Source organism: Budorcas taxicolor, chromosome 21, assembly GCF_023091745.1.
Source record: "Budorcas taxicolor isolate Tak-1 chromosome 21, Takin1.1, whole genome shotgun sequence".
NCBI lineage: Eukaryota > Metazoa > Chordata > Mammalia > Artiodactyla > Bovidae > Budorcas > Budorcas taxicolor.
This window is the reverse complement of record NC_068930.1, coordinates 49,822,202-49,849,375: the sequence shown is the minus strand read 5'-3', so window position 1 is coordinate 49,849,375 and position 27,174 is coordinate 49,822,202. Positions and strand designations below refer to the sequence as shown.

Genomic DNA, 27,174 nt, shown 5'->3' with positions numbered 1-27,174 from the left:
TGATTTAAGAGACATTATTTTTGAACAGTTTCAAATTTATACAAAAAATTGAATACACCAAGAGTTCCCATTTGCCCTGCATCCAGTTTTCTTTTCTTACAAATGATTTGGTACATTTGTTACAATTAATGAATCAACAATGATACATCATTAACTAAACTACATAGTTTATCAGGTTTCCTTGGTTTTTACCTAACGTCCTCTTTGTATCCCCGAATCTTTTCAGAATTCCTTATTACCTTTAGTTTTCATTTCTCCTTGGGCTCCTCTTGACTATGATAGTTTCTCAGACTTCTCTTGGTTTTGACCTTAACAGTTTTGAGGAGCATTGGTCACCTGGGATTTGTCTAAAGTTTTTTTCATGATTAGACTGAAGTTATAGGTTTTAAATAGGAACCACAGAAGTGCCATTTTCATTATATTATACCAAGGGTACATACTGTCAATGTGATACCTCACTGCTTATTTTAACCTTGATCACCTGGCTGAGTCTGTGTCATTTCTCCACTATAAGGTTACTCCCTCCGCCCCTTCTGTATTGTACTCTTTGGCAGAAACTCTTTATGTGCAGACTACACTTAAGAACTAGGGAGTTACTCTCCATCTCCTTGAGTATCTCTATAAATTCTTTGAAAATCTTCTTGAATGGGAGATTTGTCTCTTCTCCCCCATTTACCTTTTATTCAATTATTATTTATATCAATATGGACTCATGGATGTTTATATTTGTGGTTATAATTTAAGATTACCTTATTTATTTTGTTGTTCACATTATCTTAACTTTTGCTCTTTCAGTTGATATATTTCTGTCATTTTTGTGTGTGTGTGATGGATTTCCTTATTTCTGGCACTACAAAATGTTCCAGGCTCATCTTGTATATGAAACCTAGAATCAGCTTCAATCCTAGAACCAGACATTATTCCAAAGAGCTTTGTTGTGTTGTTTTTTAATTGTAAAATGGTATTAAAGCCAACTCTGGCTATAGGTGTGCTTGCTGCTACTAGGGTGTCATTGCTTCTAAGTCCTCTCAGCTGACAGAGCAGGGAAATACACATGTGTTTACTAATCCATCCACATATACCTATCTGTAAATATTTCTACATGTAACTGCCTGTATCTATATTAAGATAAACAAGTTCCTGGTGATCTCTTCAACTCAAATCCACTACCAAATGGATTATTCTACCCACCTCCCTGTGCTTATCTGAAAAACTCCCACTCCAACAGGAAGAAACTTGGGTCCTGCCATCTGCTATCTACTTATGTAGTTATTTAATTTCAGTATACAAGTATACCAGTATCAGAATTAAGCCATATCCTCATGGGAAAAAGACTTAATCAACTAGAGTACAGCGTTTACATACATTTTCTTTAGTCTTTAGTCTTACAGATTTCTTTCCTTTTCAAATGAGTATGTTTTCCCTACCTTCTTCAGTGAAGCTGGCTCATACATGTAATAGTGTTAAATTATTTTGTCACATTCTGTGTTCCAACTTGGGATCCTATAGCCTTCTAAATGATTTCTTTTAATTTGCATGTATTAAGGTTCACTAGATGGTCTATAAGTTTCTATGAATATTGTTAAATGCATAGAGTCAAGTATCCACAATTAAAATGAATAATTTTACCCCCTAAAAAACTGCCTGTCCTTTACCTATTCAACCCTCTCTCCCTCCTCTCCAAGCTCCTAACAACCATTAATTTTTACTGTTGCTATCATATTGTCTTTTCCAGAATGTTATATAATTAAAATCACAAAGTATGTGGCCTTTTCAGTCTTATTTCTTTTACTTAGTAATACGCATTTAAGATTCACCCCTGTGTTTTCTTGGCTTGTTTTCTTTATCACTGATGAATAGTATCCCATTTTATGGATGTAACATAGTTTTTTATTTACTCACCTATTGACGGACATCTTGGTTCTTCCAAATTTTGGAGTTATGAATAAAAATAATACAAATATTTGTGTGCAGATTTTGGTGAAGCCATATTTTCAAATCAGTCATATTTTCAATTTCAAATACCTTGGAGTATAACTGCTGGATCATATTGTAAGAATGTGCTTAACTTTATAAGAAACCGCCTTCCAAAGCAGGCTATACCATTTTACAGTCCCACTGCAGATGGTGATTGCAGCCATGAAATTAAAAGACGCTTACTCCTTGGAAGAAAAGTTATGACCAACCTAGATAGTATATTCAAAAGCAGAGACATTACTTTGCCGACTAAGGTCCGTCTAGTCAAGGCTATGGTTTTTCCTGTGGTCATGTATGGATGTGAGAGTTGGACTGTGAAGAAGGCTGAGTGCTGAAGAATTGATGCTTTTGAACTGTGGTGTTGGAGAAGACTCTTGAGAGTCCCTTGGACTGCAAGGAGATTCAACCAGTCCATTCTGAAGGAGATCAGCCCTGGGATTTCTTTGGAAGGAATGACGCTAAGGCTGAAACTCTAGTACTTTGGCCACCTCATGTGAAGAGTTGACTCATTGGAAAAGACCCTGATGCTGGGAGGGATTGGGGGCAGGAGGAGAAGGGGACGACAGAGGATGAGATGGCTGGATGGCATCACTGACTCGATGGACATGAGTCTGAGTGAACTCCGGGAGTTGGTGATGGACAGGGAGGCCTGGCGTGCTGCGATTCATGAAATTGGCTAAAGCAAAATAAGGACTTTGTTGACCTGGGAAACAGAAAAGACCATGGTACTTCAGGCAAGTTGGATCCAAATGCTCAAGCAATTCAAGACTTACTCTCTACTTAACTATCCCCTCTGTGCTCAAGAGTATTGGCCTTATCCTCAGCAGATTCTTTTCACCTGTTGATTCCTAGCAGTTCCAGGCCTTCATCTTGGAAAAAAGAACTTCTCTTTTGCAGTAGTTGTAGGAGAGAGTTTTATTAGACTGAATTGGTCACGTGCCCATCCCTAACACTCTTTCTTTGCTGAGTGCTAGAATACCAAAGTCTAAAGGGGGCAGTGCAGCAGCATATCAAATGAGACCAAGAGAGGGGGGGCTTTTCAGAGAAAAATCTGGGTATGATTACCAGACAGTAGGCAAGCCAGCATATATCCACCACAATCAATGTGGCTAATTACTTTTTTTTTTTTTAATTCCACTTCAAGTTTAGAAAGAGCAAGAGTCTAGGTCAGCTTTTCCTGCATCATCTTAACAAACTTAGAGATTGGTTATAATCACTATGAAGTGGGAGCAACGTATAAAATCTGGACATGTTATAGCCTTTCCTCAATATGGGTTTTGTTCTTTGATCCAAAGTGCTGTGCATTTCCTAACTATAAAATATATCCTTAAGCAAATATGTATACCAAAAAAAAGAAAAAGAAATGATGTCTTGAATTTATTAATGCCACATTTTTTCCTCATTAACACAGATATTCAACTACTGACTGCAAGACCATTGGGCATCTCTTTTTAACTCTTAAAATTTACTTAAAAAGGAATGGATACTCAAATCTTACTAAGATGTGGGGACAGGGAGGAAACCACTGCCATTTCTAGCATACATGGCTAGAAATGGTGAAGCCCTGAGCCTGAACAAAGGTGGTGATAATGGAGAGACGAGGACTAAATCAAGAAATACTTAAGAAGTAGAATCATCAGGTGTTGGTAACTGACTGGATGACAGAGAAGAAGCCTTAAGATGAAAAACTGGATTGAAAATCTGAGCTAATAGTGGTAGTACCAGTGGAGATATTTAACGAAGGAGGAAGATCGGGTTTGGGAGTGGAGAGGACAAAGATGATGAGTGTTGTTTTGTATATACTGAATCTGAGTAGCTTGTGGAAGCTCGGAAAGGAGACTTGGGTTACTAATAGGGACATAGGTGTCCAAAATCACCAAATAAACGATAGCCAGAATCATGGGGTTGGATGACTCTTGTACTAGCGAAAGAAACCATTTTAATGTAAACATAATTTAAATATCAACAAATATTTGTTCTGTACCACAGTAGGACATATCATAAATTTTTCAAAAAAGGCTTTATTTTCAAGGGGTTTCTATTCCTATACATACATCTTAATTTGTCTTGTGAGTTTAAAATTGGTACATTAGATTTTCTTAATTTTCTTTAAATAGACTTGTTTTTTAAGTTGTGAAAGCAATATATGACTTTTAGTTAAAAAAAAGCTAAGCAAAAACGTAAAGAAAATAATTCAATTCACCTGTGATTTTACTTTGCAGCTATAATCACAATTTTGGAGGTTTTTTGAATTTTTTTCTAACTACATTTTACATGCATAGTTTCTTTCATAGTTTTGATAATATTTTCAGCATTGTGTTGCTTTTTCGTTTAACAGTATCTTGAGTATTTTCTATGTCATTAAAAAGTCTTCATATTAATAATTTTCATGGTTCCGTGACATTCTACCTACTGGATGTTTTATCTCCTGATGGACATTAATCATTTCCAATCTTTCAGTGTTACAAATCATGCTTTAATATTTTTATATAAATATTTTCCCATTTCTGATAGTTTAGAATAGGGTCCTAAAAGTGAAACTAATGAATCAAAGTATATATAAACATTTGTAAATGTCTTGATACACAATGTCAACTTTTGTAGTCATTACTGCTTCTTTCTAGTAAACAATAGGATTGTCTGCTGCTGCCCTCACCTGCTGTAAGATGACTAACTTAAACTCCTAAAAACAAACATTTGACCGGTAAAATGTTACATTACTTAAAAATAAGCTATATTGACTATAAGAAATCAGACGAGAGTATACTATAAGCATACACTTTCATGAAACTCTAGAAAATGCAAATTCCAGGTGACAGAAAGCAAATCAGTGTTTGCCAAAGACCAGGCTGGGGGCAGTGGGAGGGAGGGATTACAAAAGGGCAAGAGGACCATTTGGGGGCTGATGATTATGTTCACTCTTTTGACTGCTTAAGTTTTCATGGTCATATGCAAATATCCAACTTACCAAATTGCACATTTTGAAAATGTGCAGTTTACTGTGTATCAAGTACACTCCAATAAAAGCTGTTTAAATTGTTTAAATGTTACTTTAATCTGAGTTTTAAAAATTACCCACGAGTTGTGAACATTTTTCACATGTTTTAGTTGAGTACACACTTCTGTAATACTTGTTTCATGTTTTCTACTAACTTTTCTACTTGTGCTTTAGCAATTTTCTCCTGGATTTGTGAACTCTTTACAGATGAAGAAAATTAACCTTTACAGCTCTCCACATTTCTTTTCCCTGTAATTTTTCTTTCTACTACAACAAGCTTTTGGGAGAACTCATTTGTGTAAGACAATTTTAACCAAGAGGATGTACTATAATACCACAAATCTCGAAACTACAGTAAATTATTAACCATCAGTTTGCAATATAAACAAAAATTCTTTATACAAAATTCAAAGTAAGGAAATGAAGGTGTGTTAAAAACAAAGCCTTCAGAAATGGCGTCTAAAATGCACTGCACATCTACTCTGATGTTCTGGAGCTATGTTCTTAGGTTGCATAGTAAATAGAAGGGACAGGCGGAGGACCTTTAAAAACAGACTACTCTGGGGGCTTTCAAAGGCGCACACAAGATTTTCCTTCCCTGACTTCCCCAGGCTACTCCTCTGGCTACTTACACAGGAAACTAAAGGAAGGTAATGCCACGGGTGATCTCACGCTGGCGTGACGTCAAGACTTGACGTCAGAAGGCGGTTGCCACGGGGACCATTCGCCACCGACGGCAAAGTCGTGAAACCCCATCACCACACTCCGTCTCCTTGGCGGCTGCTAAAGAAGATTTAACCTTAAGGGGGCCTCAGGGAGAGAGGAGTGTTGCCGCTGCCGCGGACAGCTGCACCTCCGCGGCTACGGGTCCTGGGTGCCAGGCCCTGGCCTGTAGCGGCGAGCGGCGGCGGCGGCGGGCGACCCGCCCGGGTCTCCGTCCCTCCGTGCCGTACTGGAAGAGGGGAGCCGCCATATTGGAGCTAAAGGCGAAGGTGCCTTGCAGACGCCGCGCGAGTCGGGTGGAGGTGGCGGCCCTGGCCTTGGTCTGGGAGGAGTCGACCGCGCCGGGGCCCGCAAGGCTGGGGAGTGAATGAGCCGCTCGCACTAGTCTCCTCCCCGCCCACTCCCTCCACTTTCCGCCGCTTTGACCTGGCCGGGAGGGGGCCGGAGTCGGCCGTGGCGGCGGCAGGATGTTCTCCAAGAAGCCGCACGGGGACGTGAAGAAGTCTACCCAGAAGGTGCTGGACACCAAGAAGGACGCGCTGACCCGCCTCAAGCACCTGCGCATCGTCATTGGTGAGGGGCGAGGGGTGACGGCGTCTGGAGGCCTGGGTTGCTCGGCCTTCCCTCTCCTGGGAGCCCCTGGGGACTCTCCCTCCGGCCCTGGCGCGATGCGCTAGTGGAGGGCGAGGCATCGCCTCTACAGAGACGCGGGAGGGCGGATAATTTGGGGAAGGGAACACTTGGTAGTTGGCAAACGGTAATCACACACAGGGTTACCTCGTTTTGAGTTAATAGCCCGAACTGATTTAAAAACACTTACTACTCAACAACTTAGATTATTTTTAGACTTTCTGGAGACTTGTTGTTGCAGATAATAGTGTTTATAGGATATGTTTGTCAGATGACTACCGCCATCCCCACCCAAGTGAAAAGAAAAAAAAAACTCAGACAATATAAACCCTAATCTTTCAAGTTTCTTGGCTAAGGAGGGCAAGGAGGAAGCAGTTACACCTCTTTGGGAAGTGGGTGGTTCCCTAAAAGCTTGTGGGAGAGAGCCCCGCCCTTGTTAATGCACCTTGCTCATAATTACTATCATTTAGAGGGAGAGCTATGATTAATTGTAGAAAACAAGGTAGTTTATCGCTTCCTTTTCTTTTGGAGAATCATACAACATTCTATTTTTAAATAAAATTTTCTTACCGTCTGTTACCTTCTCTTTTGCGTCCAACCGAACTACTCTTGAATTGTGGATAAAGGGTTAAATGAGTTTAACCCACTCATTTTGGCCCACTTGGTAATTTCGTGGGCCAATAGGCTGTAACAATACTTACGGAACAACTGGTCCAGAACTTGAATCTTTTTATACGAAATTTGAGGTGAAAAGGAAAGTTTGCCTTTGTTGATACAGAGAGTAAATGGCAAAACTGAGTTTAGCACTCAGGTGCCTGAATCCTAGTGCGAGGTTTATCATCTCAGGCTCTCTTCGTAAAGAATGTTCCTTTTGGAAAATGACGTTTATTCAGTGAATTAAGTCTCTCTTATTTGAGGTGCATGTTTCTCTACTATGTGGTGTGCTCACACCAACAGGATACTACCAGTACTCAACCTTTGTATGACTCTTTACTGTGTACAGTTATTTCACCTAAGTGGTAACTGATCCACACAATAACTTTAAAGTTAGTAAAATTATTCTCCATTTTTTACAACTAAGAGAGCTGAAGTTTGGGACTGTTACCTGGTCATCCAAGTACTAGGAGGCAGAGCCGGAACCCAGATTTCATGTCTCCAGTTTGTTTTTTACTCTTTCTGCATATATGGCAGCAAATCTGTATCCCAAGTAAATTATATTTATTGTGTAATAGAAAGCGATTAAGTCCAGTTTAGCAATGTAAAGAGAGATTTTTTTCAAGAAAATACAAATTTTCTAGACACAGTTGACATTGTGATCTTTTTATTTTCATTTCACTTGAGAGTTAAGCCATTGAAGAAAAAATTTGGTTAGGAGACTGTGACAGGGAAAGTTTATGTGTAGGAGATTTACCACAGATAATGGCAGTTTGAAATTGAGGACAGTGATATTTGATAACCTACTTAGGACAAGATGTAGGTTGGGTAATGGCAGAGCTCTAAAATTGAATTCCAATAGAGTATTGACATTTTCTAAATTAATTGCCACAGTTCATTAGTTAAGGAATGGTTTGTTTATACATCTTTGGCCTTAGAAGTTTTTTTTTTCCCACCCTGGAGACATGGTCTGAATGAAGAGGTCATAGGTATCAGGTATTTTTTAGGGCCTAGCTTTCTCAGTTTGAAAACAAAACAGTATGTGTTTGTTTAAAAAAAAAAAAAAACTTTGCTTTTTAGTAATTTTATTATTTTTTTTAAAGGAGCATATACTATCTATAATCATTTAAAATATTCTTAAGAACTTTCAAATGGAGGACTGTTTTCAGACTCCTGCCCTGTGAGTGAAGGAGGTCCATATAGAGAGATTACTGCACTCATTTTAGGACAGTGACTCTCAACAGGGACTGTTTTGCTCCCTTGAGGACAATGAGAATGTCTGGAGACCCTGTTGATTGTCACAACTATGGAGACGTGCTTCTGGCATCTAGTGGGCAGCAAGTCAACTGAACATCTTGAAATGCTCAGGATAATCCGTCACAACAGTATTCTTGCTCCAAATGGCAATAGTGCTGAAAACCTTGTCAAATGTAGAACAAAAAAATGGACCTCTAAGTACTATACTTGGTTCTAACATTAGTTAATTGAATTAAATATTCTGTATTTCTGAGTGGTCACAGTGACTTTGAAATATATAATTAGTGTAATTCCTAAGCAAATGAGTAGGGGAGAGTAGGACTGCAAAGACTGAAAGATGTCTTAGGGCTCTCCCAGATGGGAGAGCCACTTCAGATCCTTTTTGCAAGTTAACTACAGGTTTTATTAATACATAACCACTATAAGGAAACTAGTTTGCAGAAGAGGGTATTCCCAGTTACACAGGATTTTGATTTTTTTTGGTCCCATCTAAACTGTATTTTTAACCTTTAAATTAAACTGCCATTCAAAGGGTATTTTTAGAATTCAGTGCTTACCAGTATACTGCTGCTGCTGCTGCTAAGTCGCTTCAGTCGTGTCTCACTCTGTGTGACCCCATAGACGGCAGCCCAGCAGTCTCCTCCGTCCCTGGCATTCTCCAGGCAAGAACACTGGAGTGGGTTGCCATTTCCTTCTCTAGTGCGTGAAAGTGAAGTCCTCAGTCGTGTCCGACTCCTAGCGACCCCATGAACTGCAGCCCACCAGGCTCCTCCGTCCATGGGATTTTACAGGCAAGAGTACTAGAGTAGGGTGCCATTGCCTTCTCAGGCTTACCAGTATATGATAACATAATTTAAGCATCTAATGTAAACCTTTTTCCTGGCATGTATTCCCACTGAAGGACAATTCCAGCTGAATTTATAGAACTTGGAGGATTTAGATTTAAATCTACTGTGTTTATTGATAATGTTGTATATTTGATTTTTAGGAACTGGAAGTTAGAATTATTACGGACTAGAGATAAAACCTTGTCTAGTTGCTAAAGTTTCATATTATCATCTTGCTCTGCCCTATCCCCTCCCTTTTTTTCCCCCCAAGGAATGGCCTTATGATACTAAGCACAGAACTTAGTATCTAACAAGTGGCTGGCATAATGCTTAGCATATAATGGTTATTGACTAAATGTTAATTTTCTTGTATGGTATGGTAACAGTTCAGTCTTCTTGGCTTAAAGAAAGGTAAGTGCTCACCTAGCTAATCAATTTTGGCTGATTCTTTCTAGTAACTTTATTGAGGTGTAATTGATAAATGATATGTCACACAAATTTAAAGCATATAATTGAATACTTTTTAAAAAGTTGAAGTATGGCGATACACAATATTGTATAAGTTACAGGTGTACAATAGTGATTCACAGTTTTTAAAGGTCATACTCCATTTGTAGTTATAAAATTGGCCATATTCCCCATGTTATGCAATACGTCCTTTTAGCTTATTTTATGCATAGTAGTTTGTACCTCAATCTTCTACCCCTGTCTGCCCCTCTCCCCTTCCCTCTGCCCGCTGGTAACTACTACTTTGTTCTCTGTGAGTCTGCTGCTTTTTTTTGTTACATTTGCTGGTTTGTTTTATTTTTTCGATTCCACATACAAGTGATGTCGCATAATATTTGTCCTTCTCTGACTTATTTCACTTAGTGTAATACCCTCCAAGTCCGTCCATGTTGCTTCAAATGGCAAAATTTCATTCTTTTTTATGGCTAAGTAGTATTCTGTTATATATACACCACATCTTCTTTATTCCTTCATCCATTGATGGACACTTAGATTGCTTCCATATCATGGCAATTGTAAATGATGCTGCTGTGAACACTGGGCATAGTTGAATACTTCTTGACATACATACACTTTGTGAAGCCATCATGACATCATGATTGGGAATATAGTCAGATAATCAAGAAAACAAATAACATCTGTAATCTCCCAGAGTTTCCTTTTGCCCCTTTGTAATCCCTTCCTCTCACCCTTACTTGCCTGCCATCCTACCCCTGGGCAACCATTGATCTGTTCTCCTCTACATTAGTTTGTATCTTTTATATACATACGTGTGTGTGTGCGCGCGTGCACGCACACGCGCACGCACACACTCAGTTCTGTCTGACTCTTTGTGACCCCTTGGACCGTAGCCTGCCAGGCTTCTGTGTCCATGGGACTTCCCAGGCAAGAATACGGAGTGGGTTGCCATTTCCTACTCCAGGGGATCGTCCCAACCCAGGGATCAAATCCGCGTCTCTGACATGTCCTGCGTTGGCACTGTGCCACCTGGGAGGCCCAGGCATAACATATACATGGAATTAACAGTGCTTACTCTTTTGGATTGGTTTCTTTTACTCAGCACACTTTGAAATTCCTCTATATTTGTTGTGTGATGATGTGTCTATAATACATTGCTCTTACCACTTTTATTGTATGGATGTGCTATCATTTGATTGTCCCAGTCACATGTTGATGAACATGTGGGTTTTCACTTTTCGACTATTACATGTAAAATTGCTGTGAGGTACACCTATTGTGTAGACATAATGCTTTCTTTTCTCTTGGAGTCAGTACTTAGGAATGGAATGGATGAATCCTGTGGCAGTTGTATTCTTTTTAAAAACAAATGTACTGTTTCTTGGTTTTTTGTGTGTTTCTTTTTTTAAACCAATTTACAGTCTCACAAGCAGTATATGAGAGTTATAGTTCCCGTAGAAATGCACCAACACCACCTGATATGGTATTTCTTTTCCTTGCCAGTTCAGTTCAGTCGCTCAGTTGTGTCCGACTCTTTGCGACCCCATGAACCGCAGCATGCCAGGCCTCCCTGTCCATCACCAACTCCCTGAGTTTACCCAAACCCATTCCATCCAACCATCTCATCCTCTCTCGTCCCCTTCTCCTCCTGCCCTCAATCTTTCCCAGCATCAGGGTCTTTTCAAATGGGTCAGCTCTTTGCATCAGGTGGCCAAAGTATTGGAGTTTTGGCTTCAACATCAGTCCTTCCAATGAACACCCGGGACTGATCTCCTTTAGGATGGACTGGTTGGATCTCCTTGGAGTTCAAGGGACTCTCAAGAGTCTTCTCCAAACCACAGTTCAAAAGCATCAATTCTTCAGCACTCAGCTTTCCAACTCTCACATCCATACATGAGCACAGGAAAAACCATAGCCTTGACTAGATGGACCTTTGTTGTCAAAGTAATATCTCTGCTTTTTAATATGCTGTCTAGGTTGGTCATAACTTCCTTCCAAGGAGTAAGCGTCTTTTAATTTCATGGCTGCAGTCACCATCTGCAGTGATTTTGGAGCCCCCAAAAATAAAGTCTGACACTGTTTCCACTGTTTCCACATCTATTTCCCATGAAGTGATGGGACAGGGAAAGTGATCTTAGTTTTCTGAATTGTTGAGCTTTAAGCCAACTTTTTCACTCTCCTCTTTCACTTTCATCAAGAGGCTTTTTAGTTCCTCTTCACTTTCTGCCATAAGGGTGGTGTTATCTGCATATCTGAGGTTATTGATATTTCTCCCAGCAATCTTGATTCCAGCTTGTGCTTCCTCCAGCCCCACATTTCTCATGATTTACTGTACATATAAGTTAAATAAGCAGGGTGACAATATACAGCTTTGACGTACTCCTTTTCCTATTTGGAACCAGACTGTTGTTCCATGTCCAGTTCTAACAGTTGCTTCCTGACTTGCATACAGGTTTCTCAAGAGGCAGGTCAGGTGGTCTGGGATTCCCATCTCTTTCAGAATTTTCCACAGTTTATTGTGAACCACACAGTCACAGGCTTTGTCAAGTTACTGTTTCCCTGATATCTGATAACACTGAACTTCTTTTCACATGCTTATTTGCCATTGTATATGACTTCTTTGATGAAATCAAGTTCAAATATTTCACCTGTTTTTAAATTGAACTGTTTGCATTCTTACTCAGTTTTGAAGATTCTGAATATATTCTGTATGTGTGCTAAGTCACTTCAGTCACATCTGACTCTCTGCAATCCTATGGACTGTAGCCTGCCAGGCTCCTTTGTCCATGGGATTCTCCAGGCAAGAATACTGGAATGGGTTCCTGTGCCCTCCTTCAGGAGATCTTCCCCACTCAGGAGTTGAACCTGCGTTTTTTATGTCTCCTGAATTGGCAGGCGGGTTCTTTACCACCACTAACGCCACCTGGGAAACCGTGTATTCTGTATATAAGTACTTTATCAAATACATGATTTGCAGAGTGTTTTTTTTTAATATTGTCTTTTAATTCGCTTAACATTTTATTTGAAGGAATAGGAATTCTTAATTTTGATTAAGTTCATGTATCAACTTTTTCTTATATGGTTTGTATCTGAAACCTTTGCCTAAGTCCAAGATCATAAAAATTTTCTCCTATGCTTTCTTCTTGAGTTCTATCATTTTAGGATCTATGTCTGTGATCCATCTTGAGTTAGCTGTGAATATAGTTTGCGATATGGAAGGATTTTTTTTTTTTTTTGCATATGAATCTCCAATTGTTCTAGCACCATTTGTTGAAAAAGGCTTTCCTTTCTCTGCTGAATTGCCTGTACTTTTTCCAAAATTCGGTTGTCTCTATATGTATAGAACTATTTTGGGCCTGTTTTGTTCTGGTGATCTGTTTATCTGTGTTGCTGCCTATACCACAGTGCTTTTTGTTGTTGTTATTATTATAACTTGATAGTAAATCTTAAAATTAGATGGTGTAGACCCTCCAACTTTTTTCTTCCTTTTCAAAGGTGTTTTTTGGTTTTTGTGGTTTTTTTTTTTTTTTTTTTTTGCTGTGGGAGAAGGGAGCTATGCCTTGTCTTTTAACTTTCCATAAGATTAGCTTGTCAATTTCTAAAATAAGTAAATAAATGAATAAATAAAAAATTTTGCTGGGAATGAGATTGTGATGAATCTGTAGGTCAGTATGGGAAAAATTGACAGTAATAATTTCTCTGACTCGTGAAGAAGGTATGTTTCTTCATTTTATATAGACCTCCTTTAATTTCCCTAGCGGTGTTTTGTATTTTTTAATCTACAGGTCTTAAATGCATCTTTTGTCAGTTATCCCTAAATATTTTGTACTTTTTATATCCTTGTAAATTGTATCTTCATGACTATTTCTGATTGTTAGTAAAATACAGTTGATTTTTATATATTGAGCTTATATGCTGAAACTGTGCTAAATTCACTTGTTCTATTAGTATTTTATAGATTTCATTGAATCTTTTACATACATGGACTCATTAATAGAGTCTTTAAGTCTTCTTTTTATCCCTTTGTATCTTTTTCTTGTTTTATTGCACTTACTGGAATTTCTAGTACAGTGTAGAATAGAAGTGGTGAGAGTGGATATCCTTGTCTTTTTATTGATCTGAAGGGTAAGGTGATCTGTTTTTAAACCAACCATATAATATCATGTTCATTGTAGGCTTTTGAATAAATATTCTTTGTCATGTTGAGAAAGTCTTACTCTTTCAGTTTGCTGAGCGTTTTCATTAAGAATGGATACTAGATATGTCAAATGCTTTTTTCTGTTTCTGTTGAGGTTAACAGTTTAAACATTTTTTTTTATTTTGTTTTTTAAATATTTTGTTGTTGTTAACTTTTTTAAAAGTCTCTTCAATTTGTTACAGTATTGCTTCTGTTGTTTATGTTCTATTTTTTTTGGCCTTGAGGCATGTGGGGTCTTAATTCCTGGACTAGGGATTGAGCCCACACCCTCTGCACTGGGAGGCAAAGTCTTAAGTAACCCATGAACCACCAAGGAAGTCCCTCATTCTGTTAATATGATAAATTCCAGTATGGATTTTCAAATATTGGGTCAACTCTGCAGTCCTCTGTAAGCCTAAGTTAATTGTGACATCTTGTCATTTTCATATAACGTTGGATTTTATATGCTAGAATGTTTGTAATTTTGTAGTTATGTTTATGGAGGATATTACTTTTCTTGTAGTGTTTTTGCCTTTTTTTTTTTAAACATAATGTTAGCCTTATAGTATTAATTGAGAAACATTCCTTTCTCGTTAGTTTTCTGGAAATTGTTCGTAGAAAATTTGTATCTTTTTTTTTTTAATTTTGGTGAACATTTGGTAGACTTCACTAAGGAAGCCATCTAGATACACAGTTTTCTTGGAGGGAAGGTTTTTAACTACTTTAGTAGGTAGAGGGCTGTTTGGGTTATGTTTCTTCTTGAAACAAGTTTGTGTCTTTCAATTAATTTTATTTCATATTAAGTTGTCAGATTTATAGGTATAAAGTTGTTCATAATGCTTCCTATTGTTCTTTGATACCTATAGAATCTGTGATGATGTCATACCTCATTCCTAATATTGATAATTTATCTTTTTTTCCTAATCAGTCTGGCTGGATGCTTATCACTTTTACTGATCTTCTAAAAGAACCAGTTTGTTACTTCATTGATTTTTCTCTGTTTAATAGATTTCTGTGTTGGTCTTTATTATTTCTTTTTCCTGCTTAGTTTTAGTTTAATTTGCTCTTTTTTCTAGTTTCTTTAAGTGTAAACAGATTATTAATCTGAGACCTTTTTTCTTTATAATGTATGCATATGTTGTTAGAAATTTTCTCTAAACAGTGTCCTACAAATTATGGTATTTTATATTTTCATTTTCATCTAGGTCCAAAATGCATTCTGATTTCTCTTTTGGTTTCTTTTTTGATCTATGGGTTATTAACCTGTGTGTTCTTTAGCTTCAAATATTGACAGAGTATCCTGATACCTTTCTGTTATTGATTTCTGCTATGATTTCATTATTGTCAGAAAACTGTTTTGTGACTTGAATTCCTCAAAACTTATTGAAATTTGATAGCCCGGAATATGTTTTAACTTGATGAATGTTTCATATTTACTTAAAAACAGTATATATTCTCCTGTTGTTGGTTGAGTATTTGAAAAGTGTCAGGACAAGTTGTTTGATAGTATTGTTCAAGTCTCCTATATCCTGGCTGAATTTCTTTCTCCTTGTTTATGAATTATTGAATGTGGGGATATGAAATTTCTGACTGTAATTGGGGGTTTGTCTATTTCTTTTTGAGTTCTATCAGATTTTGCTTAATGTATTTTGAAGCTCTGTTACTAGGTTTCTAAACATTTGGGATTATTATCTTCTCCTTATAAACTGACTTCTTTTGCCTTATGAAATGATCTTTATCTGCGGTAATAACCTTTGCTCTGGAATCTACTTTAATAGTGATATAGACTTCTGCTTTCATTGACTAGCAGTACTAGGATAAATATTTTTCTGGTTTTAATCTATTTGTTTTGTTACATTTATATAAAGATTTTTTTGGAGCCAGCGTATATGTTTGAATCTTACTTTTTAATATAATGTAATATTGGCCTTGTAGGTAAGATATTTGGAGAACTTTTTTCTTTTTTTCTTTGTCGCTGTGCTGTACCTTACATTCCCAGAACTTATTTATAACTAAAAATTTATACCTTTTCACCCTCTTCACCCATTTTCCCCTCATACTCACTGCCTCAACCACCATTCTGATCTGTTTGTTTGAGTTTGGTTTTCTAGATTTCACGTGTAAATGGGATCATACAGTATTTCTTTCTCTGTCATTTCGCTTAGCATGATGCCCTCAGAGTCTGCCTTTGCTGTAGCAAATGATAGTGTTGGGTAGAATTCACCGTTGAAGACATCTGGTTCTGGATATTTCTTTGTTGGGATACTTTTGATTAGTGATTTAGTCTTCTTACTCTTAATTGTTCTGTTCAGATTCAGACCAATAACTTATCGTTTAGAACTGGATGATGTACAATTAAAGTCATTATTGATTTGTTTGAGTTTGATTTAAATTTGTGTCTGTTATCTCGCTTTTTTCTATTTGGCTTTTCATGAAAAGTGAAAGTGAAGTCGCTCAGTCGTGCCCGACTCTTTGTGACCCCATGGACAGTAGCCTGCACCAAGCTCCTCTGTTCATGGGATTTTCTAGGCAAAAGTACTGGAGTGCCTTGCCATTTCCTTCTCCAGGGAATCTTCCCAACCCAGGGATCGAACCCAGGTCTCCCACATTGTAGACAGACGCTTTACCGTCTGAGCCACCAGGAAGCCACCATCTATCTTTTCATAGTTCTCTTTTTTTGCCCTTTTTTTGTATTAGTTGAATAAATTGATGTTTTTTTTACATTTTTCTTTTTTTGTCTTAATTAGCTGTAATCTTTTAACATTTTACTGGTTGATTTAAGATTTATAGTAAATATTTTCAACTTGCCAGAGGCTATTTACTATTTAAGTAATATACTGTACCACTTCTTGTATAAGAACTTTACCAGAGTTTACTTTCGTCTTCCCAGACTTTATACTTTTTTGATCATACATTTCCTTACACATTTTGTCTAAACAAGCAGTTATCTTTTAAGGACTTCTAAATAATGAAGAAAAAGGTATATATTTACCCAGGTAGTGCCATTTTCAGTGCTCTTCATTCATTTGCAGAGATATTTCTATCCATCCAGCATCATTTTGTTCTTGTTGGATTTCCTTTAAGATTTCTTGTGTAATGATGCTCTGCTGGTGATGGATTCTGTACTTTTTTAATGTCAAAATCTATATTTTGCTTTCTTATTTGAAAGATGTTTTGCTGCAGTTAGAATTCTAGATTGATGGCTTTTCTCCTTAGACCTTTATAAAGATTTTGCTCCACTGTCTTTTTGCTTGCATTATTTCTGATAAGAAGTCTGCTTTCCTCTTATCTTACTCTGTATATATCTTCTTTTTTCTCTTTTTTTTCTGGCTACTTTTAACACATTATTGAGCATGGAATTTTTGCTGAAACTAACGCCTGTGGCATTAATACATCTCTGACCAGTGCTCAATAATGTGTTAAGATTTTCTCTTCATCACTTGTTTCGAACAATTTGATTATGATGTGCAGTGGTGTAGTTTCCTCAGTATTTCTTGCCATAGAATCATTGAGATGCTTAGACTTGTAGGTTTAGCTTTTTCATAAAGTTGGTAAACTTTTGGGCCATTTTTTCCCAGTTATTTCTCCCCTCACTTCTTTTATTTTTTTGTTTTACTTATTGGCATATAAAAAGGTATTAATATCAGGCTCATCTATTAGGAAGTATTATATTGAAAGATCTTATAGCGTTTGAAAAAGAACTGATATTCTTTCCATTTTTTTTAGATTCTTTTTTCTGTGTTTTATCTTGGGTGGTTCCTATAGCTACTCTTCAAATTCACGAGTCTTTTCTTTTGCTATATTAGTCTGCCATCCCTCTGGTTTATTTTTCATCTCAGATATTGTAGTTTTTATCTAGTTCTTTGTGTATGTGTGTCTGTATGTACATATAAAATTATATCATCTGTATATTTTCTTAGCTTCTTGAACATATAGAATACAAGTAAAATACCCTCTGTAATATTTTCTGCTCATTCTAACATCTCTATCTATTCTGGGTCAGTTTCTGTCAGTTGGTTATTCTTCTCATCCTGGGTTGTTTTTCCTGCTTCTTTAAATGCTGAGTTATTTTTGGATGTCTCATTGTGAATTTTACCTTCTTAGCCTCAGGGTATTTTTATATTTCTGTAAATTCTTGAGCTTTTTACTGAGATGCTGCAAAATTACTTGAAAACAGTTTATTTCAAGTCTTGCCTTTAGAGTTTGTTGAGTGGATCCATTTAAGGGTAATTATGTATTATGAGACAATACCTTCCTGAATATTCCATTCAGTGCCCCACAGGTATGAAGGATTTTTTCATAGCCCAGCTCTTGGGAACAGGCACTGTTCCCCAGCTTATGTGAGCCTCTGGCACTGTTCTCTCATATTCCCTCACATAGTTCTTTTTCCTGTCTTGGCAAGTTTCCTTGCACGTGTTTATGCTCAGACTGAAAGGAGACCTTCTCCAGTCTCCTAGGGTCTTCCTAGGTATGGCTCTTTCATCTTTGGTACTTTGTCATGTGGACTCTGATTACCTTGGTTTCCTTGGACTGTCAGCTCGTTTTCTCAACTCAGTTTCCACTGGCTCTCCTAGATTCCCTTTCCTCTCACCATGGCCTGTAAACTCTTAAGTCAGTAAACTGGAGCTGTCAAAGGTATACGTCATTTGTTTGCCATCGGTCAGGAATGACTTTCCCTATCTGATGTCCGTACCTGCTTGAAACATACAAACCAAAGAACAGAAAAACCCCTGAAACATAAACAGTTTTCAAAGCATTGGACATCAGATGCCGATAGTAAGTTCTAAATGAATGAGACTGAAAATTGGATTCCTAGCCATGCAGCTTGGCCCCTACTTTTTACCATTTTTATATTTAGAGAAGAAATTTTTGATCAGTTGACTATTGATTATATCTGTGAAAAATATTTAATTGTTCACTAATCTGAATATATCAATGTTTTCAAAAAGGAAGTTGGATTAAAATATCTAAAATGAGAAACTAGTGTTCATTAGATATAAAAAATAATATATAAAGACAGAAACAAGTATTGCTTATGTTCATTAAGTAAATAACTTGAAAGCGGTATAGATTAACTTGGAGCAGATATGCCTGGAAATCTGAAATGTATAGGAGTCACTGTGAACTGTAAACTGCCTATAAAAATAAACTAAGTTGATATTTGAATACGTTTTTAGGATTTGATATGCAAAGTTAGTAAGTAATCCTATATACATGTCATTAGACTTTTTATTATTCTTTAATTTGTATAAACTCTTTATATTCTTTAGTATGACTCTTACTTGAAATGTTTTATCTTTGTGTATTTATGAAGAAGTGATATACTGAGCAGATTATTTACATAAACAATGTTACTGGTTAATTTGCTTAGTAAACCAAACTGTTCCATAATATACCAATTTTTTTTTGTATTTTTGCATTAACACTTCTCTTATTAAGGAGTTTATTCCATCCAAAGAATTTTGCATGGCTTATAGGACTGAATAAAATGTAGATTAGAACAATTAGTGATGAACAGCTGAATAGCCATTACTTAAAGGTAACACTATCAGGTTCCAGAGATGAGCTGGTTATAACTATAAGGCATTGAACTTGATTCTTAGATTTCCTGGCAGCCAAAGTGAAAAGAGAAACATGTTGAGTTACAAGTTTACAGTGTCTTAGAAAAGAAAGCATACTTTTTTTTTTAGTTAAAACTTTTTATTTTGAGTTCAATCACAATTTGTGTATATGTGTACGTTCATATATTATCTAATGTCTCTTTTAGAAAGGTCATGTAGTAGAAATAGATTTTGGAGAAAATAGAAAAATAGCCAATTAGTATGTTTGTTAGATCTATTCTAACAGACAAGATCAAATGTCTACAAATACATGTCTATAATTTTTTTTTTCTATTCGTATAAGTGACAGCACCATCTTTCACTAAGACATAAAACTTTGACAATGTGATAGAAAAAGAAAATTTTATCTTAGTCTCAGTTTCTTCTTCAACTTCTTGTTACCCCCCCTCTGGTATTTTACATTTCACTTATATTGAATGAGAAATCACTTTCTGTGATGCCTATGCTTTTGGTAATGGTATTTACTGTACCATAATCAACAGCCCATTTCTTTTAACCTTCTTACTAAGAAAGAATAAGAGGGAGGAAGGAAGGAGAAAGGAAGAAAGAAAGAAGCATCAGCACTAAAATAATAATCCCACCTATTGGATTTCAAAACTACAGTCTGGAGGGACAGTTACTATAGAAAGGAAGTAGACTTTGTATGAACTCTTAAGTTGGAAACCTAATATGGTTTGGATGCATGCATTAATCCATTTTTAGGAAATATCACTATTACTTACAAACCAATTTTGAATCAGGTATGCTGTATGTGAAAGTAGTACTCCGTGAATATGAGTGGTAATAAGACTTCTGGGATGCCCACTGGTGCAATGAAAAAGTAGACCAGACGCTATCAAGAAGGCACCTAAACAGTATAAGATGGCAACTGTATTCAAAGAAAAGCAGGGGATAAGAATTATGCTTACACCTGAAAGCCTTAAGCCTTAAAACCTCTTCCTTAAGAATAGCAGGAAACCGGTAGAGCTTTGCTGAAGCCTTCTCTGTCATCCGGTAGGTATAGGGACTTTTCCTATTTACTTCTAGTAATTTGGTTATTTTACTACAATGTAATTACTTATTTGCATGCCTATATCTTACAGCCTTCCTGAGAGTAGAAGTGTGTCTCTTAAGCTTTGTATCCCTAACCTCAGCATAGTGCCCAGCATGAATTAGGTGCTCAGTAAATATTACATAATTCATGAATGAATATGTTAGGTACGAGGAGAGCAAAGCTGCTCTTCCTTGAACAACTTCCTTTCAATGAAGAATAGAAAATACCATTAAAGTCAGTATCAAAAGAACTCCCCTTGGTTTATCTTAATTACCTGTGCAAAAAATTGGCTCAAAATCTAAAATTTGTCCCGTGTGAAACAGAAAAATAAAAGCAAAAAAATAGGATGTTAAATGAAGAATGCTTATGGCATTATGGCAGAGGGGTTATCGTATAATCTTCACCATTATTGAAAGAGCTGATGACTCTTATATAACATCTGATTTTCAAAAAACTAATGAATCAGTGAGCACAACAACATGTCATGTTTGAAGTATATATCACCACCCCCCAACATACCTAACAGAATAAACTGACTTGTAGATAGACATGGAGGAGAGGATGAAACAGAATACTGAGTTTGTGGCTCTTAATTTGTCACAGCAGCCACAGTATACTGATATAAATCTTTTAGTGTTTTGTTGTTTTGCTTCTCCATATGAATTTGAAAATCAATTAAATTTTGTAAATATTGTTAGGATTTTAAAAATTGGATGGCCTTGAGTTCATACGTTTAATTTAAAGGAGATTGACATCTGTGGTATATCTACAGTTGACCCTAAGACAGCATAGTTAAGGGCACCAACCCTCTGCACAGTTGAAGATGAACATGTGACTTATAGTTGGCCTTCTACATTCCTGGTTCTACGTCTGCAGATTCAACTATGGATTGTGTAGTGCTGCAGTATTTACTTTTGAAAAAAATTCGTGTGTAAACGGACTTGCACTGTTCAAACCTGTCTTTTTCAAGGGTCAGCTGTATTCTTCCTATCTCAAGGAGTCTCCATTTATCTAATTAGGCTTTGCTTAAAGTTCATAAAAGAAAATTTTATATTTTTCTCTGAGAAAGATTGGCACATCTTTTATGGTCAGGAATAGGTGTATTTAAAAAGAATGTTAAAAGAGATGGCTTCTCTTTGCTGCGGAAGGAACTCATGTGACCACTTCATTAAATGGTGGTTTAGATAAAGATTAGGAAGAAAGAATGTTCATTTGGATAAAAAGCATATATAGATCACTACTTTATATCTTTATGTTCTACATTACTTAGATTCTTCAGTATAAAAAGGAAGGCAAATTAAATACATACATTTGCAATATTGAGAGAAGACAGCTCTTAAAACTTAAAGTTAGAAATTGCCACAGAAATGTTGGATAAATTTGCCTTTATAAAACACTTAAAATTTTTAATGGTAAAATCTGTCATTAACAGAATTAAAAGACAAACAGCCAAGAAACTTTTGCAACATGTTTAAAGGAGTTAATTTCCTTAATTTATGAACTGTTAAAAATGTATGAAATTGGGAGAAAATTGTAAAGGGCATTGTCAAGACATAATGGAAGGAGATTTTCTCTTACATTGCTGGCCAAGTGTAAATTAGAGGGCTTCATTAAATGTGAGAATTTTAAATGTACACGTGTATATGCTTTGAAACCAATACTTCCGTTTCTTAGCATTTTTTCGCCTGAGGAACTAAGTGGATGAGTGTGTCTAAACACTGCAGTGTTGTTTAGAATAATGAAAAAATTGAACTAGTCTAAATATTATTTGGGGATTGATTTTAGAATTTAGGTATGGTTCCTTTAGATGAACATTCGCATTCTCAGAAATTGTTAGCTTTCTAAAATTACTTAACAAATAGTTTGACCTTTGAACACAAAGTACATTTTAGATGTGGGTCTATCTCTTCTCTATCTTCTGGAAATTTTTCAAGAATGGAATTGTTTATAGGAGCATCTATCATGTATAGAAATAAGAGTTAATATTTTTGAACACTTACATGTGACAGGTGCTGGACCAAACATTTCACTTGTGTTACCTGACTTAATTCCTTCAACAGACCAGTGTGGCAGATAGTAATTGATCTCCAAGGAAATTTGAGTATTAAATAACTAGTAACAGGTATATAGTGTGTACAGTCAGAATATCTGGGTTCTGATCTCAGCTATATTATTTGCTTAACAATTTATAGATGCTTTGGCTGTCTATAAAATTAACAATTTCAGGTATTATATGAAAAAAATGCATTTGAAGCACAGAGTTTGTGGAAAAATTTAAAACATTTGAATTTTAATTGGAACCTTAAAGGTGCTAAAGTTGAATCAGATATTAATGATCTATTTAAAGTCAGCAGAACCTCTGAATATACTTGATGGTCTTGATTCTGTATTTTCAGTTTCTAACTTATTAAAAATGGGTAAATTAGGAACTTATTTAAAAATTATATTTTGGTAAAACAAAGAATTGAATAAATGAAAGGAAGTGAAATTCATTGTTCATGTTTTGTTTTGAATAACACAAATCTTTGAGTTGCATCACTTAGCAACATTATTCTGTGCTTCACTACCCCAAACTGAAGTGCTATAGCTAGTAAAAGGTGTGTTTGTGTTACCAAAAATTTGTCAGTGTTTGAATTTTTTAAAATCAGTAGCTTCAGAGTACCCAGTCATCTTTTCTTTTCCGTCAGTTGTCCTTAGGACTTTTTGAAGGCAAGTTGGTTGTTACCATAAGCTGCTGCTTATAATCATGCCATTTCTTGCAAACTGTCTTTAAGAAAAATAATTACTAATTTCTGCCTCCATTTCTTTCAAAATCTGAAAATAATAGTCCTGAGCAACCATTTAATAGCTGATACATAGTGCTTTGCTAGGTTTGGGGCAACTGCAAAAGAATAAGGGACTTGATGGTATAAGAGAATCATGTCAAATATGAAACATGAGTATAAAAGGCAAAAGGATCATATGTATTATATAGTATTTATTTGGCTGCATTGGGTCTTATGTAGTTGCCTGACCAGGGATTGAACCTCGGCCCCCTGCATAGGGAGGATGGATCTTGTAGTCTCAGAGGGATCATATATAAACAAGATGCCTTGAAGAAAGCTTCATGAAGCTGGGTCATTTGAAGTGTACCTTGAAAGAGGATTGAAATTTAAGTAGATGTAAAAGAAGAGCACAGCTATAAATGCAGGAATGTTATGCAGGAATGTTGAGGGCAGTGGTCTTTCAAGCTTTTAAAAAATAAAGATATCAGGCCTCACCCTAGAAATGAAAATTTAATGGCAAGGTTCCCGAATTCATTGCAGGAACAGATTGCTCATTTCAAGTACCAGTATTAAGGATACTCACCCTGTATACCAAAACCTCTGCATCATTCTTCCCAGTCAATACTACTGCTACTCAAAATGTAGCCTACAGACTGGTGCTAGTTTTTCAGCTATTTATTTATAAGTCTGTAACATGTTAAGTGCAGAAGTTGAGGTGTTGAGAAGCTCATCTCAGTGTGATAATGCTGTGACATCCAATTGTGTGATTGAGGACTTGCCTTGTTGAATATAGTGTATAGACCATTGAATAGAGAGAGTATAGGTGCTTTTCGCTGTATTTTCTAGCAATTTATGGTAAAGCATTAGTCTGTTTTGAATTGGAATTTAAAAACGAACAAAATCCCCCCAAAACAAAAAGCAACTGTCCCTATATATAATTTGAGAAGCATGGTCTACACAGTGTTTAAAATTAACTTTTCACATTCTGACTCATTCTGTTTTTATCCTGTTTTATTTTGTTATTGTTTTCACCCTCTGTTTTAAAGTATGCCTTCTTTTCCTAGTGTAATAGTATTTACTTTCCCTTCCTAGTACTTTAAAATGTGTGTATGTTTAATTATTTTCAGTATTCAAAAGAAAGCCTTTGTTTTAGGGATATGAATTGAAGAAACTTTTCTATTTTGGAAGTGCAGAACTAGATCGAGAACAGGTTTCAAGATTGAGCAAAAATAGTTTTTCAGTCTGATTTTTTAAATATATATTTATGTCTTGTGAATAGAGATGTAATGCTTCTCACTTTACAGTATATATGTGATTTTTATTTAATGTCTAATTTCTTTGGCAAAAACTTGCAGTACAGTGTTGAATAAAAGTGGTAAAAGCAGACATCTTTGTCTTATGTTTTTAGGGGTAAAACTTTAGGTCTCTTACCAGTCATTATGAAGTTAGATACGGGATTTTCATAGATACCCTTTATCAGATTGAGGATGTTACTTTTATTATATATAATTCAGTTTTTTTTTATCTTTGCCTGTGTTGGGTCTTTGTTGTGGTGCAGGCTTTTCTCTCGTGGCAGTGAGCCCAGGGGCACCTCTTCGTCGAAGTGCATGAGCTGCTCGTTGCAGTGGCTTTTCACTGCCCAGCATGGACTGTAGGACTTGCAGGCTTTGGTAGTTGCCGTGTGTGGTCTCAGTCGTTGTGGTGCCCAGGCTCAATAATTGTGACACACGGGCTCAGTTGCTCCATGGCGTGTGGGATCTTCCCAGACCAAGGATTGAACCCGTGTCACCTGCATTGGCAGGCAGATTAGTTACCACTGAGACACCAGGGAAGCCCCGAGGATATATATATACTTTTTATTCCTAACTTTCTGGGTGTCTTTATCATTAAAGAATGTTGGCTATTGTTAAGTGCTTTTTCCATGTCTGTTGAGACTGTCATGTGGGTTTTGATCCTTTTACTAATATGGTATATTGCATTGATTGATTTTTGTTTGTTGAACTGACCTTGCATTCTGAGATAAATCCCACTAGGTCATGATGTGTAATTCTTTTTATATGTTATCTTATTCAGTTTTCTAGTAGTCTGTTGAGGATTTTTGTATCTTTATTCATAAGGATTATCAATCTGCAGGTTTTTTGTAATGTCTTTGATTTTGGAGTGAAGATAATACTGGCCTCATTGGTTTAGTTTGAAAGTGTTGTTTCTATTCTTAGAATTCACCTATGAAGTCATTTGGGCCTGGTCTTTTCTTTGAGGTCAGTTTTCTTTTTTATTAAGTCTGTCTTTTTATGGATCTGTTCAGATCTTCTGTTTCTTCTTGAGGCAGTTTTGGTAGTTTCTTTTATGTCTTTTCTTTGAATTTGTCCATTATGTGTCAGTTCAGCCACCGAGTCGTGTCTAACTCTGCAACCCCATGGACTGAAGCACGCCGGGCTTCCCTGTCCATTGCCAACTCCTGGAGCTTGCTCAAACTCATGTCCATTGAGTCGGTGATGCCATCCAACTAGCTCATCTTCTGTCATCCCCTTCTCTGCCTGTCTTCAGTCTTTCCTAGCATCAGGGTCTTTTCCAATGAATCAGTTCTTCGCATCAGGTGGCCAAAGTATTGGAGTTTCAGCTTTAGCATCAGTCCTTCCAATGAGTATTCAGGACTGATTTCCTTTAGGTTGGTCTGGTTTGGATCTCCTTGCAGTTCAAAAGACTCTCAAGAGTCTTCAACACCACAGTTCAAAAGCATCATTTCTTCAGCACTTAGCTTTCTTTACATGTAGATCACCTAATTTGCTAACATACAGTTGCTCCTAGTATTTCTTAATATGTTTTCTGTTACTTTAAGATTGGCAGTAATGTTTTTTTTTTCCAGTCCAGATTGGTAATTTGAATCTTATCTCTTTTTACCTTGGATAGCCTAGCCAAAGATTTGTCAATTTTGTTATCTTTTCAAAGAACTAATTTTGGTTCCTTGATTTCTTAGTATTTTTCTTGTCTCTGATTTACTTATCTCCATTCTAATATTTATTATTTCCTTTCTTCCCCATGCTTTTGCTCTTTGTTTTCTAGTTTTGTAGAATAGAACATTAGGTTATTGATGTTCAGATCTGTATTGAGGTGTTGATTAAAGCTCTGAATTTAACTCTATGCATTGTTTTAGCTGGATGCCATGTGTTTGGTTGATTATTTTTTCACTTACAAGTCAAAGTCTTTTTTCCAGCAGATTCAATTTACTGTCTAGAATCTTTTCATTTCATCTTGATGGGTTCACTTGCTAACAACAAATTCAGTTTTGGTGTACTTGAGGATGCCTTAATTTTGCCTTAATTTTTGAAGGGCAGTTTTGCTGAATATAGAATTCTTGGTTGCCAGGTGTATTCTTTACGCTTTTCGATTGTGTCATCTCAGTGACTTCTGGCCTCCCTGTTTTCTGATGACAAATTATATTTTTCTTTTTGAGGCTTTCTGGTTAACTGATGTGTTTCTCTCTTTGTATTCTCAAGATTCTTTTTGTTGTTGACTTTTGACAGTTTTGTTATGAGGTGCTTTGATATGGGCTCTGAGTGGGTTGCTATTTCCTTCTCTAGGGGATCCTTCCAAGCCAGGGCTTGAGCCCACATCTCCTGCACTGGCAGGTGGATTCTTTACCACTGAGCTACCAGGGAAGCCCCGATGAGTTTCTTAAAAATATGGAGAAGTGTGTTTCATCAAATTTGGGAAGTTTTCAGGCATTATTTGTTGAAATTCTTGTGTTTCTTTTCTCTCCTTTCGATTCTCCTGCTAAATATGTATTATTGCATCTGATGGTGACCCAGAAATGTTTGAGGTTCTGTTCATTTTTATTCATTATTTTTAAGTTCTGTTTGTCAGACTGGATAATTTCAACTAACCTATCTTTTGAGTTTGCTTATTTGTATTTTATTTTATTGAAAACTTTTATTTTTGGCTGTGCTGGTTCTTCGTTGCTGCATGGGCTTTTCTCTAGTTGCAGCGAGTGGGAGCTACTCTAGTTGTGGTGTGTGGGCTTCATGTTGTGGTGGCTTCTCTCATTGT

At 36.5% G+C, this 27,174-nt stretch overlaps 1 protein-coding gene across 1 annotated transcript in view; it reads left to right on the top strand.

The window, feature by feature from the left end:
* The first annotated feature begins 6,165 nt into the window (after positions 1-6,165).
* Positions 6,166-27,174, top strand: part of RALGAPA1 (Ral GTPase activating protein catalytic subunit alpha 1) — a 189,559-nt gene continuing 168,550 nt past the window's right edge. Inside the window, exon 1 of the mRNA XM_052659453.1 lies at positions 6,166-6,271. Within this exon, the coding sequence (XP_052515413.1) occupies positions 6,166-6,271 (106 nt within the window). The remainder of the gene's footprint in view (positions 6,272-27,174) is intronic.